Raw genomic sequence first — 22,359 nt, forward strand, 5'->3', positions numbered from 1 at the left:
GAAGCAAAGATATTGAGTTGCCTCCATAATACATTTACCGCAATAAATTGTTACTAGAAAACCCCAAAGAAGTTAACTGTTGACAGTTAAATTCTAAGCAGTTCAACTGTTGACTGATGAATAGTAAAAAAGCCTTGATTTTGGCCGACCTTAATATTGGCCTATACTTAGGGTTCATACCTATTCCACATTTCTAGGATCATCCCAGTTTCAAGTGGGTGACCTGGCATCCCTCATCCCTGATGGGTGAATTCATAGATTCATAGATTCTAGGGCTGGAAGGGACCTCGAGAGGTCATTGAGTCCAGTCCCCTGCCCTCATGGCAGGACCAAATATGTCTAGACCATCCCTGATAGACATTTATCTAACCCACTCTTAAATATCTCCAGAGATGGAGATTCCACAATCTCCCTAGGCAGTTTATTCCAGTGTTTAACCACCCTGACAGTTAGGAACTTTTTCCTAATGTCCAACCTAAACCTCCCTTGCTGCAGTTTAAGCCCATTGCTTCTTGTTCTATCCATAGAGGCTAAGGTGAACAAGTTTTCTCCCTCCTCCTTATGACACCCTTTTAGATACCTGAAAACTGCTATCGTGTCCCCTCTCAGTCTTTTCTTTTCCAAACTAAACAAACCCAATTCTTTCAGCCTTCCTTCATGTTCTCTAGACCTTTAATCGTTCTTGTTGCTTGTTGAATGTTAAGTCCCAGTGAAGCACCATCACAGTTTTGATGTGATGCCACATTAAAACATTGAGTTTTGTTAGAGATACATCCTTCTATTGCACTGTGACTTGAAGATGTAGTCATGACATCAGGCAGACTTCCCAGTAGCAGTTCTTCATGAGGGATTGTCCTCCTGATACTGTATAGCTTTATTGTTTTTTGTTTAAATCCACCATTGATGATGTCATCAATAATACTTTTGTAGAAAACAAACAAACAATTAAATTGTCAGCATTAAACATATAAATGTTTTGCCAAATGGCATAAGAGCATGTGTATTTACAGCTAATAGCAATAGGAAGTTGAATGGCTGTATTAAGGGGAGGATTTAGCCCTTAAAAATGGGTATTGACAACAAGGGAAAAGAATCATCAAATAAATGATCATTTAAATGTAACTTAATGTCTATAAGTTCCAAATTCCAACATAGATATTATTTTATAAAGATTAACATTGTAACTAGTGACGTGCCCTCTGCAATGTAGCTACAGCAGATCTATCCCACTCTGGTGGTGGACTGGTGGTTAGCCTTAAGAGAACTTAGAGATAGAGCTATGCAATGCCATAAGTTGGTCCTGTTTTAAAAACGGAATAAGGTGGTCCAAGCTGCAAAGCTCAGGTGCAGATTTCAGGTCCCAGGTGCAAAGTTCACCGCCCAGCACACAGGGGTGTTTGGATCGTGGGTTTTGATAAGAGGGAATTAGGAGGCAGCTATGAAGTTGAATGAGATGTTTGGAGATGTGGTTTTATTTGGGACTTGTCTTTATCTGGTAATAAAAGTAAATTACAGTTTTTAAAATGTCAAGTGGGAATGAAAACAGAATGTGGCTGACTTTCTGTTGAAGCAGTGGAACCCTCTGTAGTGTTCCTGAAGAAGCAATAAATCTGAGGTGACAGCAAAATGCTTTCATTTATCGATTACACCGCCAATGTAATGGATGAAACTGGACTCCGTGTCTGACCCTAAACTTGTGCTGAGGCCAGATGCTGACACACAAACGCCTATTGAGTAGTGCCGACGCTACAAGTATTTCCATTGAAATCAATGGATATTCTCATATAGTAAGTTACTATGCATCATAAATCCCAGCTGGGGAGGACCAAGAAGTTAAAAAATGGAAAACAATAGATGGTGACTGAGTTTGTAATTTTTCATTTTGAGAGATATCTCTGTGGTTTCTGATTCTTTCTCATGAGAGCTTCATGAAATTTTCATACTTGAACCCAAACCCAGGGGAGTTAAGGATTTTGTTGCAAACCACAAAGATAGATACTAGATCCAGATCCAAACTTCATATCTCACTGACAGGCTGTAACAAAGATACCTTTGGTGGGACCCAACTGAGAGTACCAATTGAGGACAAATTGCTTAAAGCAGGGCAGTTACAGCCCAAGGCTGGGGTTCCTTTGCACACCAAGGCAAACCAAACTAGCCAAACAGAGAAGACTTTGGTTTTACCCCACTGGCTATCCAGAAGTCATACAAGCAATTTCCTTAGACACTCCAGTTTCCCAGTATCCCCACCAGTGCCACTCGTTATGGGGACAAATGGTTATGAAAACCAATACCCCAGTAAAAAAAAAACGTTCTCCTGATCCCAAAGGACCAAGCCCAAGACCCAGATCAATAGACAAATCAGATCTTACCCACAAATCACGCTGTTGCCAATCCTTTAGAATCTAAAATCTAAAGGTTTATTCATAAAAGGAAAAAGATATAGATGAGAGCTAGAATTGGTTAAATCGAATCAATTACATACAGTAGTGGCAAAGTTCTTGGTTAAGGCTTGTAGCAGTGATGGAATAAGCTGCAGGTTCAAATCAAGTCTCTGGAGTACATCCACAGCTGGGCTGGGTCATTCAGTCCTTTGTTCAAATCTTCAGTTTGTAGCAAAGTTCCTCCAGATGCAAGAAGTAGGATTGAAGACAAAATGGAGGAGATGCAGCAGCCTTTTATAGGATTTACACCTCTACCCCGATATAACGCTGTCCTCGGGAGCCAAAAAATCTTACTGCATTACAGGTGAAACCGCATTATATCGAACTTGCTTTGATCCTCCGGAGTGCGCAGCCCCGCCCCCCCCGGAGCGCTGCTTTACCGCGTTATAGCCGAATTAATGTTATATCGGGTCGCATTATATCAGGGTAGAGGTGTATCTTGTGGGTGGAATCCCCTTGGTTCTCCTGTGCAAGATCACAGCAAGATGGAGTTTGGAGTCACATGGGCAAGTCACATATCCATGCATGACTCAGTTCTTTACAGGTCGACGCCATTGTTTACATGTTAGTTTGAATGTTCCCAGAAATTTCAGATGTGGATTGGCATCTCCCAAAGTCCATTGTCAGTTAAGTGTTTCTTGATTGGACACTTACTGAGAATAATCCCTTCTCAAGAAGCTGACCAAATGCTTTACTGACTCATCAGAATGTAGAGTGCACTGAACTGTAACAGGGCCAGACACAAGCCCCTTTTTGTTGAATATGCATCAGACACCCCTAGGCACTTGTTGTGTTAATGTTACTCCAGATTCCCGTAACACCTGAGTCATTACCAGGATTAAACTGCCTTCAAGTAATCACGCCTGGCTGTTCCTGTCCAACCATTTTCCTTGCACAGAGACAAGATCAGAATCAGCGAAGGGAGAAAAATTGCCGCTGCTCCCAGTCCTTGTTGTGCCAACATTTGGTAAAGTACATCCAGTCAGATTAGACAGTGACAGCTGTGAGGCAGAGACAGTCTACTCTCAGTCACAGAGATTGACACAGTGATGAGAAATGTCTCCTTCCATATCTGTCTGGCCAGGAAACTACATCCCCCTCCTCTAAGACAAGGACGTCGCTACACTGGTGTCAAGTATCAGGGGGTAGCCGTGTTAGTCTGTATCTACAAAAACAACAAGGAGTCTGGTGGCACCTTAAAGACTAACAGATTTATTTGGGCAAATAAATCTGTTAGTCTTTAAGGTGCCACCAGACTCCTTGTTGTTTTTGTCGCTACACTGTCATCCTTCAGCTACTGCTACTCTTGCTACTTGAGGCTGAATGTTACTGCCTCAGAAAGTGGGAAGTTTGTGCCACACCCACCGGCAGCTCATCCCGTAAGTGACAAAGACCAGTGCAAACACTGCAGGAGGGCTTCATGAACGCTTCATACGCCTAGGGCTCCCTGCTCACTTCAGAACAGAGTGCAAGGTCCTGGTCTCAATATAATGGGCTGAGTCTCAGCTACCGAAGAGTGTGCTCACCCTCCAAGACGGGGATGACTAGGGTTACCATATTTCAACACTGAAAAAAGAGGACACTCCACGGGGGCCCAGGCCCTGCCCCAACTCCGCCCCTTCCCCACCCCTGGCCCCACCCCAGCCCCGCCCCCATTCCAACCCCTTCCCCAAAGTCCCTGCCCCAACTCTGCCCCCTCCTCTGAGCACCCCGCATTCCCCCTCCTCCCTCCCGCTCTGATCTTGGTTGGGGGTTGCTAAGTGCTTCCCTGCTCCCCACTTGCCCTGCAGCCCCTGCACCCCCCCTTGCCCTGCAGGGTCTGTGACCTCTGCTCCCCACTCGCCCTGCAGCCCCTGCACCCCCCCCGCCCTTGCAGCCTCTGCGCCCCCCTGCAGCCTCTATGCTCCTCCTCGCCCTGCAGCTTCTGCGCCCCCCGTCTGCACTGCTCACCCGCTCACCAGGCAGCCTCTGCCTGGCGGGGGTTTCGGACGCTCAGCAGCGACCGGGGCGGCACGGGTCCCTGCAGCCGCGGCACACGCCGCACTCCCCGCCCCGCGCCGCAGCCTCCTTCCTGCCGCCACCAAGCACGTTCCCTGCTGGAAACAGTTCCCATGGCACCGGGGCCACAGGAAGGGTGCCCCAGTGGCCGGGGGGTCCCCGCCCGCGAGGGAAGCCCGAGCCGCTGGCTGGGCCCGGCCTCCCCGTGGTCCTGCGGGCTCAGCTGGGGCGCGCGGTCTGCCCGGCCTGCGGGGGCAGCAGCGGCCCCTCCGCCGCCTTCTGCGGCTGCGCCCCCCCACCCCCGCCAGAGCTCGCTACAATGTAGCCAGGGCGGCTGGGCTGCGCTGCAGACCCGGCGGGTCGTGCTGGGGCCGGGCGGACCCTGGCTTATGCCTCCCTATTGCCCCGGACATGTCCGGCTTTTTGAAAATTCCCCCCGGACGGGGATTTGAGGACCAAAAAGCCAGACATGTCCTGGGAAATCCGGATGTATGGTAACCCTAGGGATGACGCAGCTAGAGAGACCCAGGTTTAGACCATTAGGTGCTGTAGGGCAGAACATACTTGGGGACAGAACCCGTGGCTATGAAGCTTCTTGCTTGAAGAGACAAGGCTTTGTCTATCCCAGGGCTTGTTGCACCAATATAGTTATGCCAATGTTGATGCACCATTGGAAACCCATAGTGTAGACACGCTGCACCAGGATACAAAGGGTATGTCTACACTACGAGGGTAGTTCGATTTCACTTAAATCGAATATGTGGAATCGATATTGCAAAGTCGAACGTGTGTGTCCACACTAAGGAGAGTAATTCGACTTTGTGAGTCCACACTAACGGGGCGAGCGTCGATATTGGAAGCGGTGCACTGTGGGCAGCAATCCCACAGTTCCCGCAGTCCCCGCTGCCCATTGGAATTCTGGGTCGAGCCGCCAATGCCTTCTGGGTCAAAAAATGTGTCGAGGGTGCTTTTGGGTAACTGTCGTCATCCGTCCGTCACTAACGCCCTCCCTCCCTCCCTGAAAGCGCCGGCGGGAAATCAGTTGGCGCACTTTTCTGGTCAGTGACAGCGCGGACGCCACAGCACTGCGATCATGGATCCCGCTGCGACCATCGCTGCAGTTGTGGCCTTTCTCAACGCCTCGCAGCTGATCATACACCTTTCCCTGAGGCAGATGTAGAGAAATCAGGCGAGGAGGCTACGGCACCGCCGTGAGGGCCTGAAGTCGGAGAGTAGCACAGAGCTGTCAGAAACCGCGAGCCCCAGCGCCCAGGACATCACGGTGGCAATGGGTCATGTGGATATTGTGGAACGGCGATTCTGGGCCCGGGAAACAAGCACGGACTGGTGGGACCGCATAGTGCTGCAGGTCTGGGATGAATCCCAGTGGCTGCGAAACTTTCGCATGCGGAAGGGGACTTTCCTCGAACTTTGTGAGTTGCTGTCCCCTGCCCTGAAGCGCAGTGACACCCGGATGCGAGCAGCCCTGACTGTCCAGAAGCGAGTGGCCATAGCCCTCTGGAAGCTTGCAACGCCGGACAGCTACCGGTCAGTCGCGAACCACTTTGGTGTGGGCAAATCTACCGTGGGGGTTGTTGTGATGCAAGTAGCCAACACAATCGTTAAGGTACTGCTCTCAAAGGTAGTGACCCTGGGAAACGCGCAGGTCATCATAGATGACTTCGCCGCGATGGGATTCCCAAACTGCGGTGGGGCTATAGATGGGACTCACATCCCTATCCTGGGACCGGACCACCAGGCCAGCCAGTACATTAACAGAAAGGGCTACTTTTCAATGGTGCTGCAAGCACTGGTGGACCATAGGGGACGTTTTACCAACATCAACGTCGGATGGCCGGGCAAGGTTCATGACGCTCGCGTGTTCAGGAACTCTGGTCTGTTTATACGGCTACAGGAAGGTATTTACTTCCCGGACCACAAAATAACTCTTGGGGATGTGGAGATGCCTACAGTGATCCTCGGGGACCCAGCCTACCCGCTAATGCCCTGGCTCATGAAGCCCTATACTGGCGCCCTGGACACAGAAAAAGAACTCTTCAACTACCGGCTGAGCAAGTGCAGAATGGTGGTGGAGTGTGCTTTTGGCCGTCTCAAAGGGAGATGGAGAAGCTTACTGACTCACTGTGATCTCAGCGAAACCAATATCCCCATTATTATAGCAGCTTGCTGTGTGCTCCACAATCTCTGTGAGAGCAAGGGGGAGACCTTTATGGCGGGGTGGGAGGTTGAGGCAAGTAGCCTGGCTGCTGATTACGCCCAGCCAGACAGCCGGGCGATTAGAAGATCCCAGCGGGACGCGCTGTGCATCCGGGAGGCTTTGAAAGCTAGGTTCCTGAGTGAGCAGGGTAACCTGTGACTTTTCAGTTTGTGTACAGAGAAGCTGAACCTGCCCCCGTTTCTTTACCCAGTTCATTTTGACTATCCTCTCCAGTTACATACCCCCTTCACCCCCTTCCCCTTCCCAAAAAATAAAATCAGTTCTATTTTGTTAATGAACACCGTTGTCTGTATTACTGTTTTCGCGGGAATGTTTTAAACCGGGGACGCAGACTGTGGCGGGGTGCGGGTTTAGTATTCTGATGCAAATGATGCTTCTAAACTCCAGGACTGACAGGCTCCGCAGTGGTGGACTGGTTATTTCAATGGGGCCTGCCAGCACTCCTGGGGGGGACTGCGTGTATGTGTCGGCTATGTGACTTTCTGGCAGGGGGAGTAGGGTTACAGATCCCCTGCTGCGTGGATCTGTGAGCCAGGATAAGGACCGCTGCATAAGATCTGTAACTGCCCTCCCCCGCCACAAAGTCACAGAGCAACCCCCCCCCCCCCCAGAACATGAAAACCACCTCCAAGACTGACCAGGGTAACCAGTGACTGCACTGTGTATGTGTCCTGATGCTGGACCTGACCCCGCCTCTGTAGCCTGCTAAAGGTGACTGTCCTGTCCAATGACCAAGCCCCTTCCCCCCCTTCAGACAGACTGTCCTCCAAAAGAACAGGATGGAAACAGTAATGAACAGAAACAAATATTTTATTATGAACCACACATGAAACGTGGGGGGTGAAACTTGCACGGGGGCTTGTGTGAGGTGGGTAGGAAAGGACTTTTCAAATTTTGGGGAATGAGAGCCTTCTAGTGCTAGAGCAGTCTGCAGGGGTTGACTGAAAGTTTTAACGGCCCTTGCCACCCCTCCTTCTTTGAACTTTGGGTGAGGGGGGTGTGGGACTTGGTGGCGGGGGAGGGCGGTTAGAGATAGACTGCAGCGGGGCTCTGTCCTCCTGCCTCCGGTCTTGCAGAACATCCACAAGGCGCCGGAGCGTGTCCGTTTGCTCCCTCATTAGTCCAAGCAGCTTTTCAGTAGCCTGCTGGTCCTCCTGACGCCACCTCTCCTCCCGTTCCATGACTGCTCGGTGCAGTTCTGACAAGTTCTCCCTCCACTGTGTCTGCTGGGCTGCCTGGGCTCGGGAGCAGCCCATTAGTTCTGAGAACATGTCTTCACGCGTCTTCTTCTTCTTCCGCCTAATCTGCGCTAGCCTCTGGGAGTGTGCTGACAGGCTGGGTTGGGAGACAGTCGCAGATGTGCCTGTGTGAATGGTAAAAAGGGAGTGAATTCCTGAGACAGATAAATGAAGTTGTGTACAAAGAACCTAGTCTTTCTCTGTGAACAAGACCATGCACTGCACCTCTCACATGCGCACTCAGGACAAGGTCGAATTTTCGGCCCTCGCCTTCAGTGCCTGTGGACTTGCAGTGGTCTTGCAGTGATCTGAGAAGCGTGGCTGGACACCTGAACTTCTGTAGCAGGCAATCATGGTAAGCCGTAGACTTGTGGCTGCTTAAAACTGTAATAGTAGCACTGGCCTCCTTTCACATTGAAAGCAATGCCAGTCTCTGCTGCCAGCAATCAGGACAGCATCAACTCTGCCCCTGTCCCACCCCCTCGCGGCTGTCCCAGGGAAAGATCCCTGTATGCTGCCCCTCTCCCTCCACCGCGTGGCTGTAAAGCAGTCCCAATACTAACATTCCCCTCCCTAATTCAAAGCAGGGCATCATGAGCGACATCACCCTCCTGAGGATCTCGGACAGCCAGAAGGAACGCATGCTTAGGGAAAGCATGCAAAAACCAGGGCCGTATGCTGCCATGCTCTGCCATGCCATGATCCCAGAGTACTTGATTGTGTCGTGGCGGGGAAACGTCTCCTACCACGGAGGGCCCAATAAAATCGCCCTATCCGGGAACCTGATGAACAGGCTGGAAATCTACCTCCATGAGACCTACGAGGAGTTCTCCTATGAGGATTTCGCCTCAATCCCCGGCCATATTGACCGGATTTTCGCGTAGGTGCACTGGGACTATAGAGTGGAGCGTCTTGGGCCGCAGAATCATCAAGTACCGGACATTGTAAAATTTTTTTTAAATACTTGGGACTAAATTGTGAAGAGCCTAAGGCAGACAAATCATGAGAAACCCTTTGTTACCATTGTAAATATTCCAGTTTTGTTGCAGATAATTTTTTACATGTTTAAAGCACTTTAGTCAAAACACATTGTTAATATTATAAATATTCCCGTTCTGTTAAAAATAAATGTTTACATGTTTACAGCACTTACTGCTTGATCCTTCCCCTGATTCTGTGTCCGGGGTAAGGGATGGGGACGGTTGGTAGGGGATCTCGGTAAGGGTGATGAAGAGCTCCTGGCTGTCAGGGAAATCAGCGGTGCCAGCGCTGTCGACTGCCTCGTCCTCCTCATCTCCTTCTTCATCTTCCCCGTCCGCTAACATGTCCGACGAGGAACCGGCCGCGGACAATATCCCATCCTCAGAGTCCACGGTCAGTGGTGGGGTAGTGGTGGCGGCCGCACCTAGGATGGAATGCAGTGCCTCGTAGAAACGGGATGTGTGGGGCTGGGATCCGGAGCGTCCATTTGCCTCTTTGGTTTTTTGGTAGCCTTGTCTCAGCTCCTTGATTTTCACGCGGCACTGCGTTGCATCCCGGCTGTAGCCTCTCTCTGCCATGGCTTTAGAGATCTTCTCGTAGATCTTAGCATTCCTTCTTTTGGAGCGCAGCTCTGAAAGCACGGACTCATCGCCCCACACAGCGATGAGATCCAAGACTTCCCGATCAGTCCATGCTGGGGCCCTCTTTCTATTCTGGGATTGCACGGTCACCTCTGCTGGAGAACTCTGCATCGTTGCCACTGCTGCTGAGCTCGCCACGATGTCCAAACAGGAACTGAGATTCAAACTGCCCAGACAGGAAAAGGAATTCAAATTTTCCCGGGGCTTTTCCTGTGTGGCTGGTCAGAGCATCCGAGCTTGGACTGCTGTCCAGAGCGTCAACAGAGTGGTGCACTGTGGGATAGCTCCCGGAGCTATTAGCGTCGATTTCCATCCACACCTAGCCTAATTCGATATGGCCATTTCGAATTTAGCGCTACTCCTCTCGTTGGGGAGGAGTACAGAAGTCGAATTTAAGAGAGCTCTATGTCGAACTAAATAGCTTCATGGTGTGGACGGGTGCAGGGTTAATTCGATGTAACGGCGCTAAATTCGACATAAAAGCCTAGTGTAGACCAGGCCAAAGTGTCTTGTGCCAGTGCACATGACCTTGGACTTGCAATACAGGTAACCCATACAAGAGAGTAAAGGCTGCCATATGCCCCCTTTGGTCCCTGCATGATGCATACTTGGTGTCACAGTCATGTCCTGAATTAGTAAGAGGTAACCACCCAGGGAATATCTATCTTGTGTGTCTGCATTTCAGCTCTGTTTTGCAATGCGGCATTCAATAGGCTGAAAATATATTCCGTGTGTTGAAAGTAAATTATAAACAGACTGAGCCTGGGTACAGTAGATCAACTGAACTAAATTCAAGTTAGAAGAGCTTTTGATTAAGAGATAAAGGACTTGTGGAGTGTGTGTGTGTGGGAAATCTCAAGTAGTTCTGATTAAAAATAGTAGGGAGTTATTCTCTCTGGGAGTAAGGGAGGAGAGAGACCTTGCACATAAAAGCACATGCTGTAAATCAGTGTCTAGTAAAGCAGTATATCTCAGGAATAAAAACCAAGGAACTGTGTGGAGTGCACAACAAAGCACACAGAGATTTCATAGGAAAACATGCTGTATTCAATCACATTAATTATGGCATGGACTAAATTTTCAGTGCAGTGAATCCAGAGGGTACAAGAGGGGTTGGGGAAAATATGAAAAGACAGGCAGTTAATAAAAGCCAGATTCAATAAAACTGTATCTGCCTTCTGCGGATGGAGAAATAGATTCTTTGCACAGCATTTAGGAGACTCTTCCATGGCAAGGAGAATGGAGTCTGGCTGGATTTTATATTGAATGTGGATCTAAAAGCCAAGGATTTGGGGCAGCATTCAGCACCTGCCTGTCCATTGTATCTATTCACTTTTCATTATATAGCTCCTATTGTAGCAACCAGATAATCTTTATGTAGGAGGATTCTGATAGGGTGAGCATTCAGACTTTATGCAAATGAAATGCCCAGGATGGAGAGTGGACAAAAATCACCGCAATCCAGGGTGTGGAGCTGCATCACATCTCCTTCTCTGCAGCTGCAGCAGCCGTAGGCTGTGGTACCTCCTTGCCACCTGGGCTAGATGTTATAGCCGCTAGAACTACATAATGGACCAGGAGCCCCTCACCCAACTTGCTGCCAACCTGCCCCTATACTGCCACCTTCTGCATCAGTCTGTTTCTGTGGCCAGCACAGAGCCCCCTCTATGGTGCATAGGGAGTGCAGAGAGCCTCTGCATGACCATTGTGGATCCGGGCTTCCAGCCCTGCTCTCAGTGTGGAAGTACAAAGATTAAGTGACACAGAGGGGACTCACATGGGGCCTGATCCATAGCTTATCGGAGCCAGTGAGAGCCTTTCCATTTATTTCAGTGGGCTTTGGACCAGGCCCTGAGTGAATTTCACATCTGTTGAATAATTTCATCTTAGTTTCAATATTTCAGTGGCTCATTCAGTTTAGTTGCTTAGTAACTAATTGGTGGATTATTCAGTTTAAATGGCTGTTTTCTCCTAGATTTCATTTCAGTTTCCAAGTTGAACATGTTAATTTCCAGGGGCAGTATTCTCTTCTGTTTCAGCTCCTAACTTTCCTTAGGAAGTGATCTCATATCATTATTCAAACAGATTATTGCTTGGAGTGCCTGCAACTGAATTACCTAGTGTTTGTATAATGTAAAGCTCCCCCCATATGAGCATTTAATGACTCTATTATTTTTCCTTTATTAGGTTTGTTTTTAAAGAACATTTCAGTCTGTTATTTATTATATGTTAAGTGGTACAGCTTGCAGAAAACATATCACATTAATTTTATTTTTTTTAATTTGTTTGCCTGCTAAAATAGAAATCTTTTATTTGTCCTGGTGGGGCAGTTAAAGTTTCTTGCTGACAGTTTTATGATTTCAATAGCTTAGTAAAGACCTTCCTCTTTTTTTCACAGAAAGTTCCATTAAAATGTTTAATGTGGCCCATTCTTTATGTAAGATGGGTGAAGGAGCATGTTATTTCTAGCAGAGCAGAAGAGAAGTGTAATGTAGTACAAGTATAATATTGGGATGGTTCCATTTTATTTTTCTCTTTGATTTATGGAACCCTTTCCCAGTCTGGGTTACCTGGTGGGGAACTGATCTCATAATCTTTGTTCTCTCGTTAATAACTGTGCTCTGCCAGTCAGTCTGAGGCCAGGCTCGCCCAACAGTCTTGTAACATAAGCGTGTGTCTAGGTTTTGATATATGAACAAGTAGGAATGGGTAAAATGGTGAAGTCTCTGGAAGAGGCTGCCCTTTTCTTCTCCCCAGTAGGAATCCCAAAGCAGTAAAATGAATGAATGTGCTGTAGGTATCAGACACAATTACTGTATAAATCTCACACAGACGGGGAAGAAGAATAGAACCCTGCCCTCCAGCTCCAAAAACACAAGTCTTTACCACTAAAGCATGAGTCAAGCTGCTGACAGTAGTAAGCCCCTTATAATCGTCCTGGGCCAGCCACTAGACGGCGATGTCAGACTTTAACTTCCACACACGAAGTGCATTACAGCTGGGCAGTATCAGAAATATTCCCTGTCCTTCCTCATCTACTCATGGATCTTGATGGCCTAGGAAAGTGTAATTACCCTGTGCTAGCTAGCCCTAGTGAGTCTGGCCCAATACTTTTTCTTTGGCCCTTGTCGAGACAGTATACTGGACTAGATGGGCCATTCTGTTATAATAGGGTAGTCATGATGTTTTTTGTTTTATAATTATTACCTTATTGTTTTCAATCAACCTTTTTGTCCCATTAGGGTGGATTCAGTGTTAAAAGCAAACTGACCAGCTTCTGTGCTATGGGAAGCCCCCCAAAATCCTAATATTTGAGGCTTTTTCTACTTTGTCTGAGCATCCCCATAGCACTAGACAATCACTTGCTTGAACTGAATCAGATTCTGTACTCTCATCTAGATTGGCCAGATAGCAACTGTGAAAAAACGGGACAGAGGGTGGGGGATAATAGGCGCCTATATAAGAAAAAGTCCCCCAAAACCGTACTGTCCCTATAAAAACGAGACATCTGGTCACCCTACTCTCATTGGCCATCGTTTAGGGTATATGTACATTGCTGACACGTAGCCTGGCTTTAGTCTAGCTAGCTTGGTTGCCAGCGCTGTGGAACTGGGGCTGTATCGGCTTCCATATGGGCTGTACGAGTCGTCCCAGAACCTTGGGTAATTACTCATGCACCTTTAGAGAGTTATAAGCACATCTTCACACTTCCATATTCCATGATGTTTTTCAGAGTGTCTGGAGGCGAGCTTTTCGACCGCATAGTAGAGAAAGGATTTTACACCGAGAAGGATGCAAGCACTCTGATACGGCAGGTCCTAGATGCTGTCTACTACCTGCACAGAATGGGCATTGTGCATCGAGATCTCAAGGTAAGGCCACTTACTTACTTGTATCTCTAGATAGTATTAATGAGTGTGGGCCCAATTACCGCAAAACCTAACTCACACTGTTCACGACTACCGTGGGACTACCTGTTTGAGTAGAGATTCATCCTTTAAGTGAGGCTTTGTGTAATCCATACCCTCACTTATCTGAACAGCTGTCCTGTGTTTTATCTAGAATAGTATTTCTTTATCTTGTCTCGTGAAGGGCCTTTTCCTGCCACCTTCACCAACATTAGTGGTGAGTGGGATTACAGCAAATCTGTCCTGGGGGAAAATGACTTTCGTTACATTAAGAATGTGAGCTCTTCTGGGCAGACGCATGTGTTTTTACTGCTGAAAAGTGCCTTGCAAATTTACAGTGCTTTATTAAATACTACATACTACTTATAATGATGAGGGATTTGTGACGGAATCCCTGGGTTACAACCTGGAACTATGGGACCGCGGTGCCCCCTTAACTCTCCGGCCTGGGCTGTCTCTCACAATGCCTTGCTAGTGACCAGCAGCAAACCCCTCCAGGCGCTGTTATCACTCAGCACAACCGCATGTGGAGCCCCACACCCAGCTAGATTGCATGAATGGTCCCTGATCCACTCACGAATTACACAGAGAAAGGCACAAGCCCATTCCCCCCATCTCTCCAGCGGTGCATCCCAAAGCCGTACCATCTTTCCCTGGTCAGAAGCCTGACCAGTGTAGGTTTATTAGACAGTCTGCCCCTCTGTCAATGTGGAGAGGACATAAACAAGCCTTTGTAAATTAAGCTGAGATTGCTCAAGCACTTCAACCAAAATACACTGTTTTAGGTAAAATACAAAACATATTAACTACAGAAAGATAGATTTTAAGTGATTATAAGTGGTAGGCATAAAAGGTCAGAGATAGTTATCAAAGAAAATAAAAGGTAAACGCACATTCTAAATCTTAAACCTTATTACATTAGGTAGTATTTCAATCAAGCAGTTTTCTCACCCCACTGGATGTCTCCTCAATTGAAGTCTTTGTCTTTCCAGCATTCTTGATGCTTCCAGCATAGGTGGAGGATAAGAAAGGCCCAGGCATGATGCCACTGTCCTTATTTTATACCCTCAATCCACGTGACTGGAAAATATTAGCCCAGACTTGTCCAGGTTGGCCTTGCTGAGTCACATGTTAAGCAACCCCCCTGGTGTGGTCTTGTGCAACTGCCACTGAATTGTAAATCCCTTGATTACAACTCCCCTGCTGATTAATGGTCATTGAACATCCTCCTGGGAGTGGTTTGCCTCCTTTGTATGTCACTAGCAAACTTTCCACATATTTCAGTAACAACCATACAGCAAAATCCCATAACTTGATACACACAAATGATATACATATTTGGACAGAATAACAGGTTTCAGCAGATCATGACCTTTCATATGATGTCTTACATGGCATGCTTTGTGTGCAATATATCATAATTATATGACAGGGTGAATATGGGGGTTCCAGGGTGCTGCTTTTAGATACAGAGTGTCACAGGATTAATTGTTTGGAAAATGTTTACCAATTCCCCCTTTACGGTCATTCCATTTGAGCCAATGTTTTTGTAAGTGCTTTCTGCACAAGTGATTCTTTTCTGAAGAACACGGGGTAATTGTATGATTTTGAGATTACTCTTTGTTCCTCGCTGTGCCCAGGTGTCATTATAGCAGAATCGCTCATCCCTTCTATTCAAATAATAGCATTATTTCTTCATACTTTTCTCCTTCCATTTTGAATGCTGCCATTGAGATGATAAGCAGATATTTCTTTGTAAAGATGTAATGGTGTCTGTAGCTCGATAAAATCAGTACATTTAAGCCTTGGGTACCCTGAACAATACAGTAGCAGAAGGCATATTTTTTTAATAAAAGACAATAACTGAATATATATACTCAGCATTGGGGTCACAAATTTATCACTTAGTGTAGGATAAAAGTGAAAGAGCAAACTAATGTAGCTTGTAACAAAATATAGACTTACAAGAGAGAAAGGATGGTCTTGTGGTTAAAGCACTGACTTGAACTAAACTGCAATTTAAGTTCAATTCCTGCCACTAGCTTAGTTTAGTTTCCCTGGGTCGATTGCTTAGTCTTTCCCAGCCTCAGTTCCCCATCTTTAATATGGGGATAAGAATTCCTTGTCTTCCAGGGTTACTGTGAGGCTAAGTTTAATTAACATTTGAAGAGCCTAGTGACTCTGGTGATGGGAGCTATCTAAATACTTGGATAGGCAGAGGTTAGAGATGGAAAATGCTTCTTCATTTTGAGGTAGGATTCACTTTTCCTCTTAGGATATAGGACCTGTACTCTTTTACAGAAGCCAATGGATTTGTTGGCTATCAGAAGACTGAGGAAAAGTGCCAAGCCAAGCAATCCATTGTCAATGACTTGATGGGACTTTATAACCATCTCCTGTCCTCAGCTGTTGATACTCTGGCCTCTTCCCCTAGTTTGTCCTCCCAGGTCACAAAAGGGGAATCCAACCTAAAGAGAAGCCCAGCAGTGTCACACTCTGGTGGTAACAGAGTCATGAATGAAGCTTTATGTTTTACATGGGTGGTTTCATTTTTTATTCCAGTCTTGCAAAAGCAACTTGCTGCTGCAAATCCTTGTTGAGCAGATGGTAAGGACTGTACTGTGCCTCCCATTGCTTTGTCTTAACTTTGCATAAACATGGCAATGCTGAGTGGAGATGATGTTGGTTTTTCACATGTGATAAAAAGGGCCAGTTGGGGGGAAATGATCAAATAAAGACTTGTCCCAAAACACGTGGGTGTGGCTGACAGACCAGAGTCCAATTTTAAAAGTAACGCTCAGCATTGCTATTGCACAGGTTTTGTATGGGACAATGCACAAGAGTGGCTCTTCATGGCAGACAGAGTTGGCCCTGCTTTGGGTTAGCACCAGTACAGTCTTTACCTTCGTCTGTTCATTGGTTCTGCTTCTGGATCGTTACATATTGGTAAAGTTTTTGGGCTTGTCTACATATAAACAGCTACAGTGAATACGCCACCTATGCCAATGAGAGAGGTTCTCTCATTGTCTAGGTACTCCACCTCCCCAAGTGGCAGTAGCTGGGGGGGAATTCACCTGTTGCCCTAGCACTGTAAACAGGCCAGTCTGCCCCTTTAAGGGCCAGAGTACCAGGGAACAGCCAGCCCTGTTCTGGAGAGGAGCCCAGCAGGTAGTTGGTGAGAATCATCCAACCCAGCGGGACAGAATCTAGTGATTGGAGCTGGTGATTCGCAGCTACAGGATGTAAAGGTGGGCCCAACTCCATCAGGGAACCTGGGCCCAGCAGTGCACTCTGTTGTGGCTGCCGCAGAAGGCTGCAAGTGGGCAAGCAGATCCTGTGGATTCCTAGGCTGGGGACGTTCCTGATGGAGGCCAGATGGTCCCACAATCAAGATTGGGATTGGGACTATTACTTTGCAACATCAATAATTAACTATTGCTATTATAATCATTATTTGTAGAGCACCACTTAACAGATGGGAAAGGCAGGTCTCTACCCCGAGAGATTCTGATCTAAATAACACAGCAAAGAATGACAATAAACAAAGGGTGGAGGACAGTGGTTAGAACAATGAAAGGTCCTGAGAGATTCTAATCAGTACAGACTCATCTTGTTAGCATCCTTTTTAATTAATCAGTTAATACGAAGGCTGTCAAGGGATTAAAAAAATTAATCGCGATTAATTGCACTGTTAAACAAGAATAGAATACCATTTATTTAAATATTTTTGGATGTTTTCTACATTTTCTAATATATTGATTTCAGTTAGAACACAGAATACAAAGTGTACAGTGCTCACTTTATATTTATTTTTGATTACAAGTATTTGCACTGTAAAAAACAAAAGAAATAGTATTTTTCAATTCACCTAATACAAGTACTGCAAGTAGTGCAATCTCTTTATCATGAAAGTTGAACTTACAAATGTAGAATTATGTACAAAAAATAACTGCATTCAAAAATAAAACAATGTAAAACTTTAGAACCTACAGGTCCACTCAGTCCTATTTCAGACAATTGCTCAGACAAACAAGTTTGGTTACAATTTGCAGGAGATAATGCTGTCCACGTCTTGTTTACAATGTCACCTGAAAGTGAGAACAGGCATCCTCATGGCACTGTTGTAACCGGTGTCGCAAGATATTTACATGTGCTAAAGATTCATATGTCTCTTCGTTCTTCAACCACCATTCCAGGGGCCACGCGTCCATGCTGATGATGGGTTCTGCTCAATAACTATCCAAAGCAGCTTTCTTTTTTGGTGGTTTGGATTCTGTAGTTTCCGCATCAGAGTGTTGCTCTTTTAAGTCTTCTGAGAGCATGCTCCACACCTCAGGCCTCTCAGATTTTGGAAGGCACTTCAGAGTCTTAAACTTTGGGTCAAGTGCTGTAGCTATCTTTAGAAATCTCACATTGGTACCTTCTTTGTGTTTTGTCAAATCTTCAGTGACAGTGTTCTTAAAATGAACAACATGTGCTCTGTCATCGTCCGAGACAGCTATAACATGAAATATATGGCAGAATGCGGTGTCTACACCACGTTATGTCTTCTGGAGATGCTCTCCTGCCAGCATAGCTTCCGCTTCTCGTTGAAGTGGAGTAATTACGTCGACGGGAGAGTGCTCTTCCATCAACTTATTGCATCTTCACCAGACCCGCTAAATCGACGCCACTGCATCAATTTCAGCAGCGCCGATTTAGCCCATAGTGAAGACAAGCCCTGAGATTGGAACTCGATCAGGAGTAAAACTGGTTGGAAAAAAAATCATGAAAATGTTTCCAATTTGTTCCTGGTCTGGTTTTTTTTTTTTAATATTGAAGATTTTAGAAATTAAAATGTGTGCAATTCAAACTATTGTACCCCCTCTCTCACTGGTTGAAAAGCAGGACTGTGGGGAGAGAGGTGGGATTTCCTGTTTATTTTTTAAATTTTGAAATGTCAGCAGTATTTTGAAATTCAGAAAATTTCAATCAGCTTCTAGTCAGGAAAGAGAGTGAGGAGGGAGCTCTGCGATGGAAGGGGTAGTGAAAGGCGTGAGGATGGAGGGGGGTGAAGAAAGGGAATGGGGCTGCTTGTAAGGGTGGTTGGAAAAGGAGGAAAACTTTGTGAAAATATATATGAAATTTCATTTCTGTTTTTCATCGTACTTTTGCTGTTGTCAAAAATGTCTAAGCCATTCTAATGTGCAAGGTTAGGGAGGGTGGGGGAGGTGGGGTAGCAAGAGGATACATAAGATGTCATTTATGGTAATAGGAGACAAAGGAAGCAGCAAGGTGAGCCAAAGTGGCACAGTTTGGGACCCAAGTGTGGGGCTAGAGACATGAGCCTGGTTCTGATCTCCCTTGCACTGAGGTAAATCGGGTAATTCCCACACAGCCAGATACCAATGTAAAACCAGCGTACGCGATGCAGCTTTGTCAAATGCATTTCATATGGTGGGCCTGATCCGATACCCTGCCACTTGGCATGGGCCACATTCAGCAAAAGTTATTAAAATAGAAATAGATAAAGAGAAACCATGTTGGTAATTACATTTATCTTAGATTTTAGTGATAGCTACTGCTGCTCCCCCGATACCTGGTACCTCTTAGCTTGAACTAGTGCATCAACATTTGGAGCAAATGACTGGGCTGAGGCTATCTTGAGTATCGAGTTCAGGTGTGTGTCGCTTAGTTCAGAAAGTAGCTTAGATTTGTGGATATTTATGATGGAGAATACTTGTTCACACACATACATGCTCCCAAACATGGAAAGAATTCTTGATGCAAAGGACTTCAGTCTGGAATAATTTGATCCAGATATTGGTAAACTTGAAAACACCCCAATATTGGAAAATTTGCCCTTCAGCAGTGTCACACTACACTTCATTAAGTTCCAGTTGGAGCTCCTCTAGTACATGGAGCACATTAACAGAAAAGGTTGTGCTGAAAATTGCAAACTCTTCCTCATGGTTCCTGAAGTCAGAGAATCATTCTTGAAATTCCTTTCTCAGTTCAGCAGTTTTGCCCATGGTGTCATCACACTGAGTCCTAACAGTGTCACATAGTGATTTCAAGGCAGGTAAGTATGCCAAGTTACTCTGGGAAAGTTCCTTCTCCCACAGCTGAAGCTCAGTTTCAAAGGCGTGAATGTTGTCATAGGATTCTATCGCTACTTGGTTGCCCTCCTGCATTCTTGTGTTGAGCGAGTTCGAGTGCTCTGTAATATCCACCATGAAAGCAAGGTCTTGAAGCCATTCATTGTCCTGTAATTCAGTGACAGCTTTTTCTTTCTGATCCATGAAAAGGTGGATCTCACAACGCAATTCAAAAAAGGGCAAAAAAATTACTAGGGGCATGGAACAACTTCCATATGAGGAGAGATTAATAAGACTGGGACTTTTCAGCTTAGAAAAGAGATGACTAAGCGGGGATATGGTAGAGGTCTATAAAATAATGACTGGTGTGGAGAAAGTAAATAAGGGAGTGTTGTTGTTTATTCCTTCTCATAACACAAGAACTAGTGGTCACCAAATGAAATTAATAGGCAGCAGGTTTAATACAAACAAAAGGAAGTATTTCTTCACACAACGCACAGTCAACCTGTAGAACTCTTTGCCAGAGGATGTTGTGAAGGCCAAGACTATAACAGGTTTCAAAAAAGAACGAGATAAGTTCATGGAGGATAGGTCCATCAATGGCTATTAGCCAGGATGGGCAGGGATAGTGTCCCTAGCCTCTGTTTGCCAGAAGCTGGGACTGGGTGATAGGGGATGGATCACTTGATGCCATAACTCTTCTGTTCATTCCCTCTGGGGCACCTGGCATTGGTCACTGTCGCAAGACAGGATATTGGGCTAGATGGACCTTTGGTCTGACCCAGTGTGGCCGTTCTTATGTTCTTGAGGTGCTTCAATACAACTCCCCAATTTAGCCACTGAACTACAGTTTGATATGGCAGTCCACAATGAATGTCACATTCTTCCAACAGCAGGCTGAACTGATTAGAGACCTCTAGCTCTAATAAAATTTACATTTTTAACAGCCACATTCATCACGTGATTCATTTCCAAAATTTTACTACAGAAAGCTCCTTAATGTAAAATACAATGAAAACTGCTAAACTGTTGGTTGTGGTTGATAGTTTGCAATTAGGTCTTCAATTTTGTTACAACTCCAGCTTTCTTACCTACTATTGAGGATGCCTTGTTTGCGGCCAGACTCAGAGCTCTTGTCTGGTCCACATCCAATTTGTTGAGAGCTTCCACCAAGTTGATAAAGAGATAATTTGCTGTTATTGTGTCTACAATTCTACAAGCTCCTCTGCTACACACACGTTCTCCATGAATTAACACTGCTAGTTGAGATGCGTCATTTACATCTGTGCTTTCATCAATTGACGTTGAAAAATCAGCAAAGTACTTTGCTTTGTCCTGAGTTGACTGTTCAGATTCTCAGCTAACTCGATTCTCTCAGCAAATTTGTTTCCTGAGAGGCTGATATTTGCAAAAGCTTCCCACTTATCTGGACACAGTACTTCTGAAGCTTGTAGCATGAAGTTCCTCAAAAATTCTCCCTTGGAAAATGGTTTTGATGAAACAGCTATTTCATGGGCAATCACATAGCTTGCCTTAACAGCAGAATTACTTGCATGATAAGCATTAGTAAACATTAATGGCTGCATTTTTAACAACTGTGCTAATTTGGAGTATTTATCTTCACATAATTTTCTTGTTTATTTATCATACTTCTCATCCTGGTTTGCTTCATAGTGTCTTTGAATGTTGTATTCTTTTACCATAGCTACCTGTTCAGGGCCGGCGCTTCCACTAGGCGATCCTAGGCAGTCGCCTAGGGCGGCAGGATTTGGGGGGCGGCATTTTGCCGTCCTCGGCGGAAATTCGTTGGCAGGGGGTCCTTCCGCTCCGGGTCTTCAGCGGAAATTCGGCGGTGGGTCCTTCACTCGCTCCAGGACCCGCCGCCGAAGTGTCCTGAAGACGCGGAGTGGAAGGACCCCCGCCGCCGAAGACCCCAGGCCTCCTGAATGCTCAGAGGAGGAGCGCTGCTGCCTAGGGCGGGAAAAACCCTGGCGCCGCTCCTGTACCTGTTGCTTACATATCAAGCACGTGTGCTGTCCATTCATGTCCATAAAGAAATATTAAATTCTCCACGAATGTCCTGCCTTTCAAGAGAAATTATCTACTTTTCTCTTTATGGATAAAGACATGGCCATGTGTTACAAGCTGAATAAAGAAATGAAGGAAGGGAAGAATAGAAGAAGGGTATCCTCTCACCCCTTTTTCTTTTCTTCTCTTTTTTCATTTTTTATTTAAAAGGGAGTCCACCAGCTGCAGGAGGCATTCAACCTTTGACTTATTTGAAGTTTCCTTTTCTTTGACTTGCTAGGTGAGGTATCTAATCTCCAGCCAATGGGTAGGCGCTCTTCAGTGCCATTTCCTCTTGCCCGGACACGTATCAGCTTCCACCAGATTTATGCTTCCCCAGTGCTTCTTAAACGCAACCGTGCGGTTCTACACCTGTGTGCGAGGTACTGCTGGATTGCTGCGCCAGAGTCTGATTTACAGTGTGATTTACAGAGTACACCAGTGTGTTGTGCTCTAATTCCCCCATGTGGAACTTGCTGGCTCACACTAAATGTTCCTTAGTGTGCCTAGATCTAGTCCTGTTTGAAACAGGACTACACCAATGCACACTAGCAAGGTACACATGGGGAGTTAGAGTGGTGACACACTGATGCACTCTATGAATCACACCTTCATAGTGTGGCCTCCGGGGTCATATAGACAAAGCCCACAGAGTCATGGAAAGTCCGTGGTCCTGATGAAACTGTACCATGGAACGGATCCAGCCCAGGGGCTGTACCCTTAACATCCCTGTGTGATGTCAGAAGAAGGTCCAAGGGTAAGGCAG

The 22,359-nt window shown here is 46.0% G+C and overlaps 1 protein-coding gene across 1 annotated transcript in view; it reads left to right on the forward strand.

Moving 5' to 3' along the window:
* CAMK1D (calcium/calmodulin dependent protein kinase ID) overlaps nucleotides 1–22,359 on the forward strand; it is a 336,718-nt gene that overhangs the window by 258,091 nt on the left and 56,268 nt on the right. The window contains exon 4 of the mRNA XM_026648638.2: nucleotides 13,275–13,413. Within this exon, the coding sequence (XP_026504423.1) occupies nucleotides 13,275–13,413 (139 nt within the window). The remainder of the gene's footprint in view (nucleotides 1–13,274; nucleotides 13,414–22,359) is intronic.

The sequence above is a fragment of the Terrapene carolina genome, unplaced genomic scaffold (genome assembly GCF_002925995.2).
Source record: "Terrapene carolina triunguis isolate 2854851 unplaced genomic scaffold, T_m_triunguis-2.0 Scaffold68, whole genome shotgun sequence".
Lineage (NCBI taxonomy): Eukaryota > Metazoa > Chordata > Testudines > Emydidae > Terrapene > Terrapene triunguis.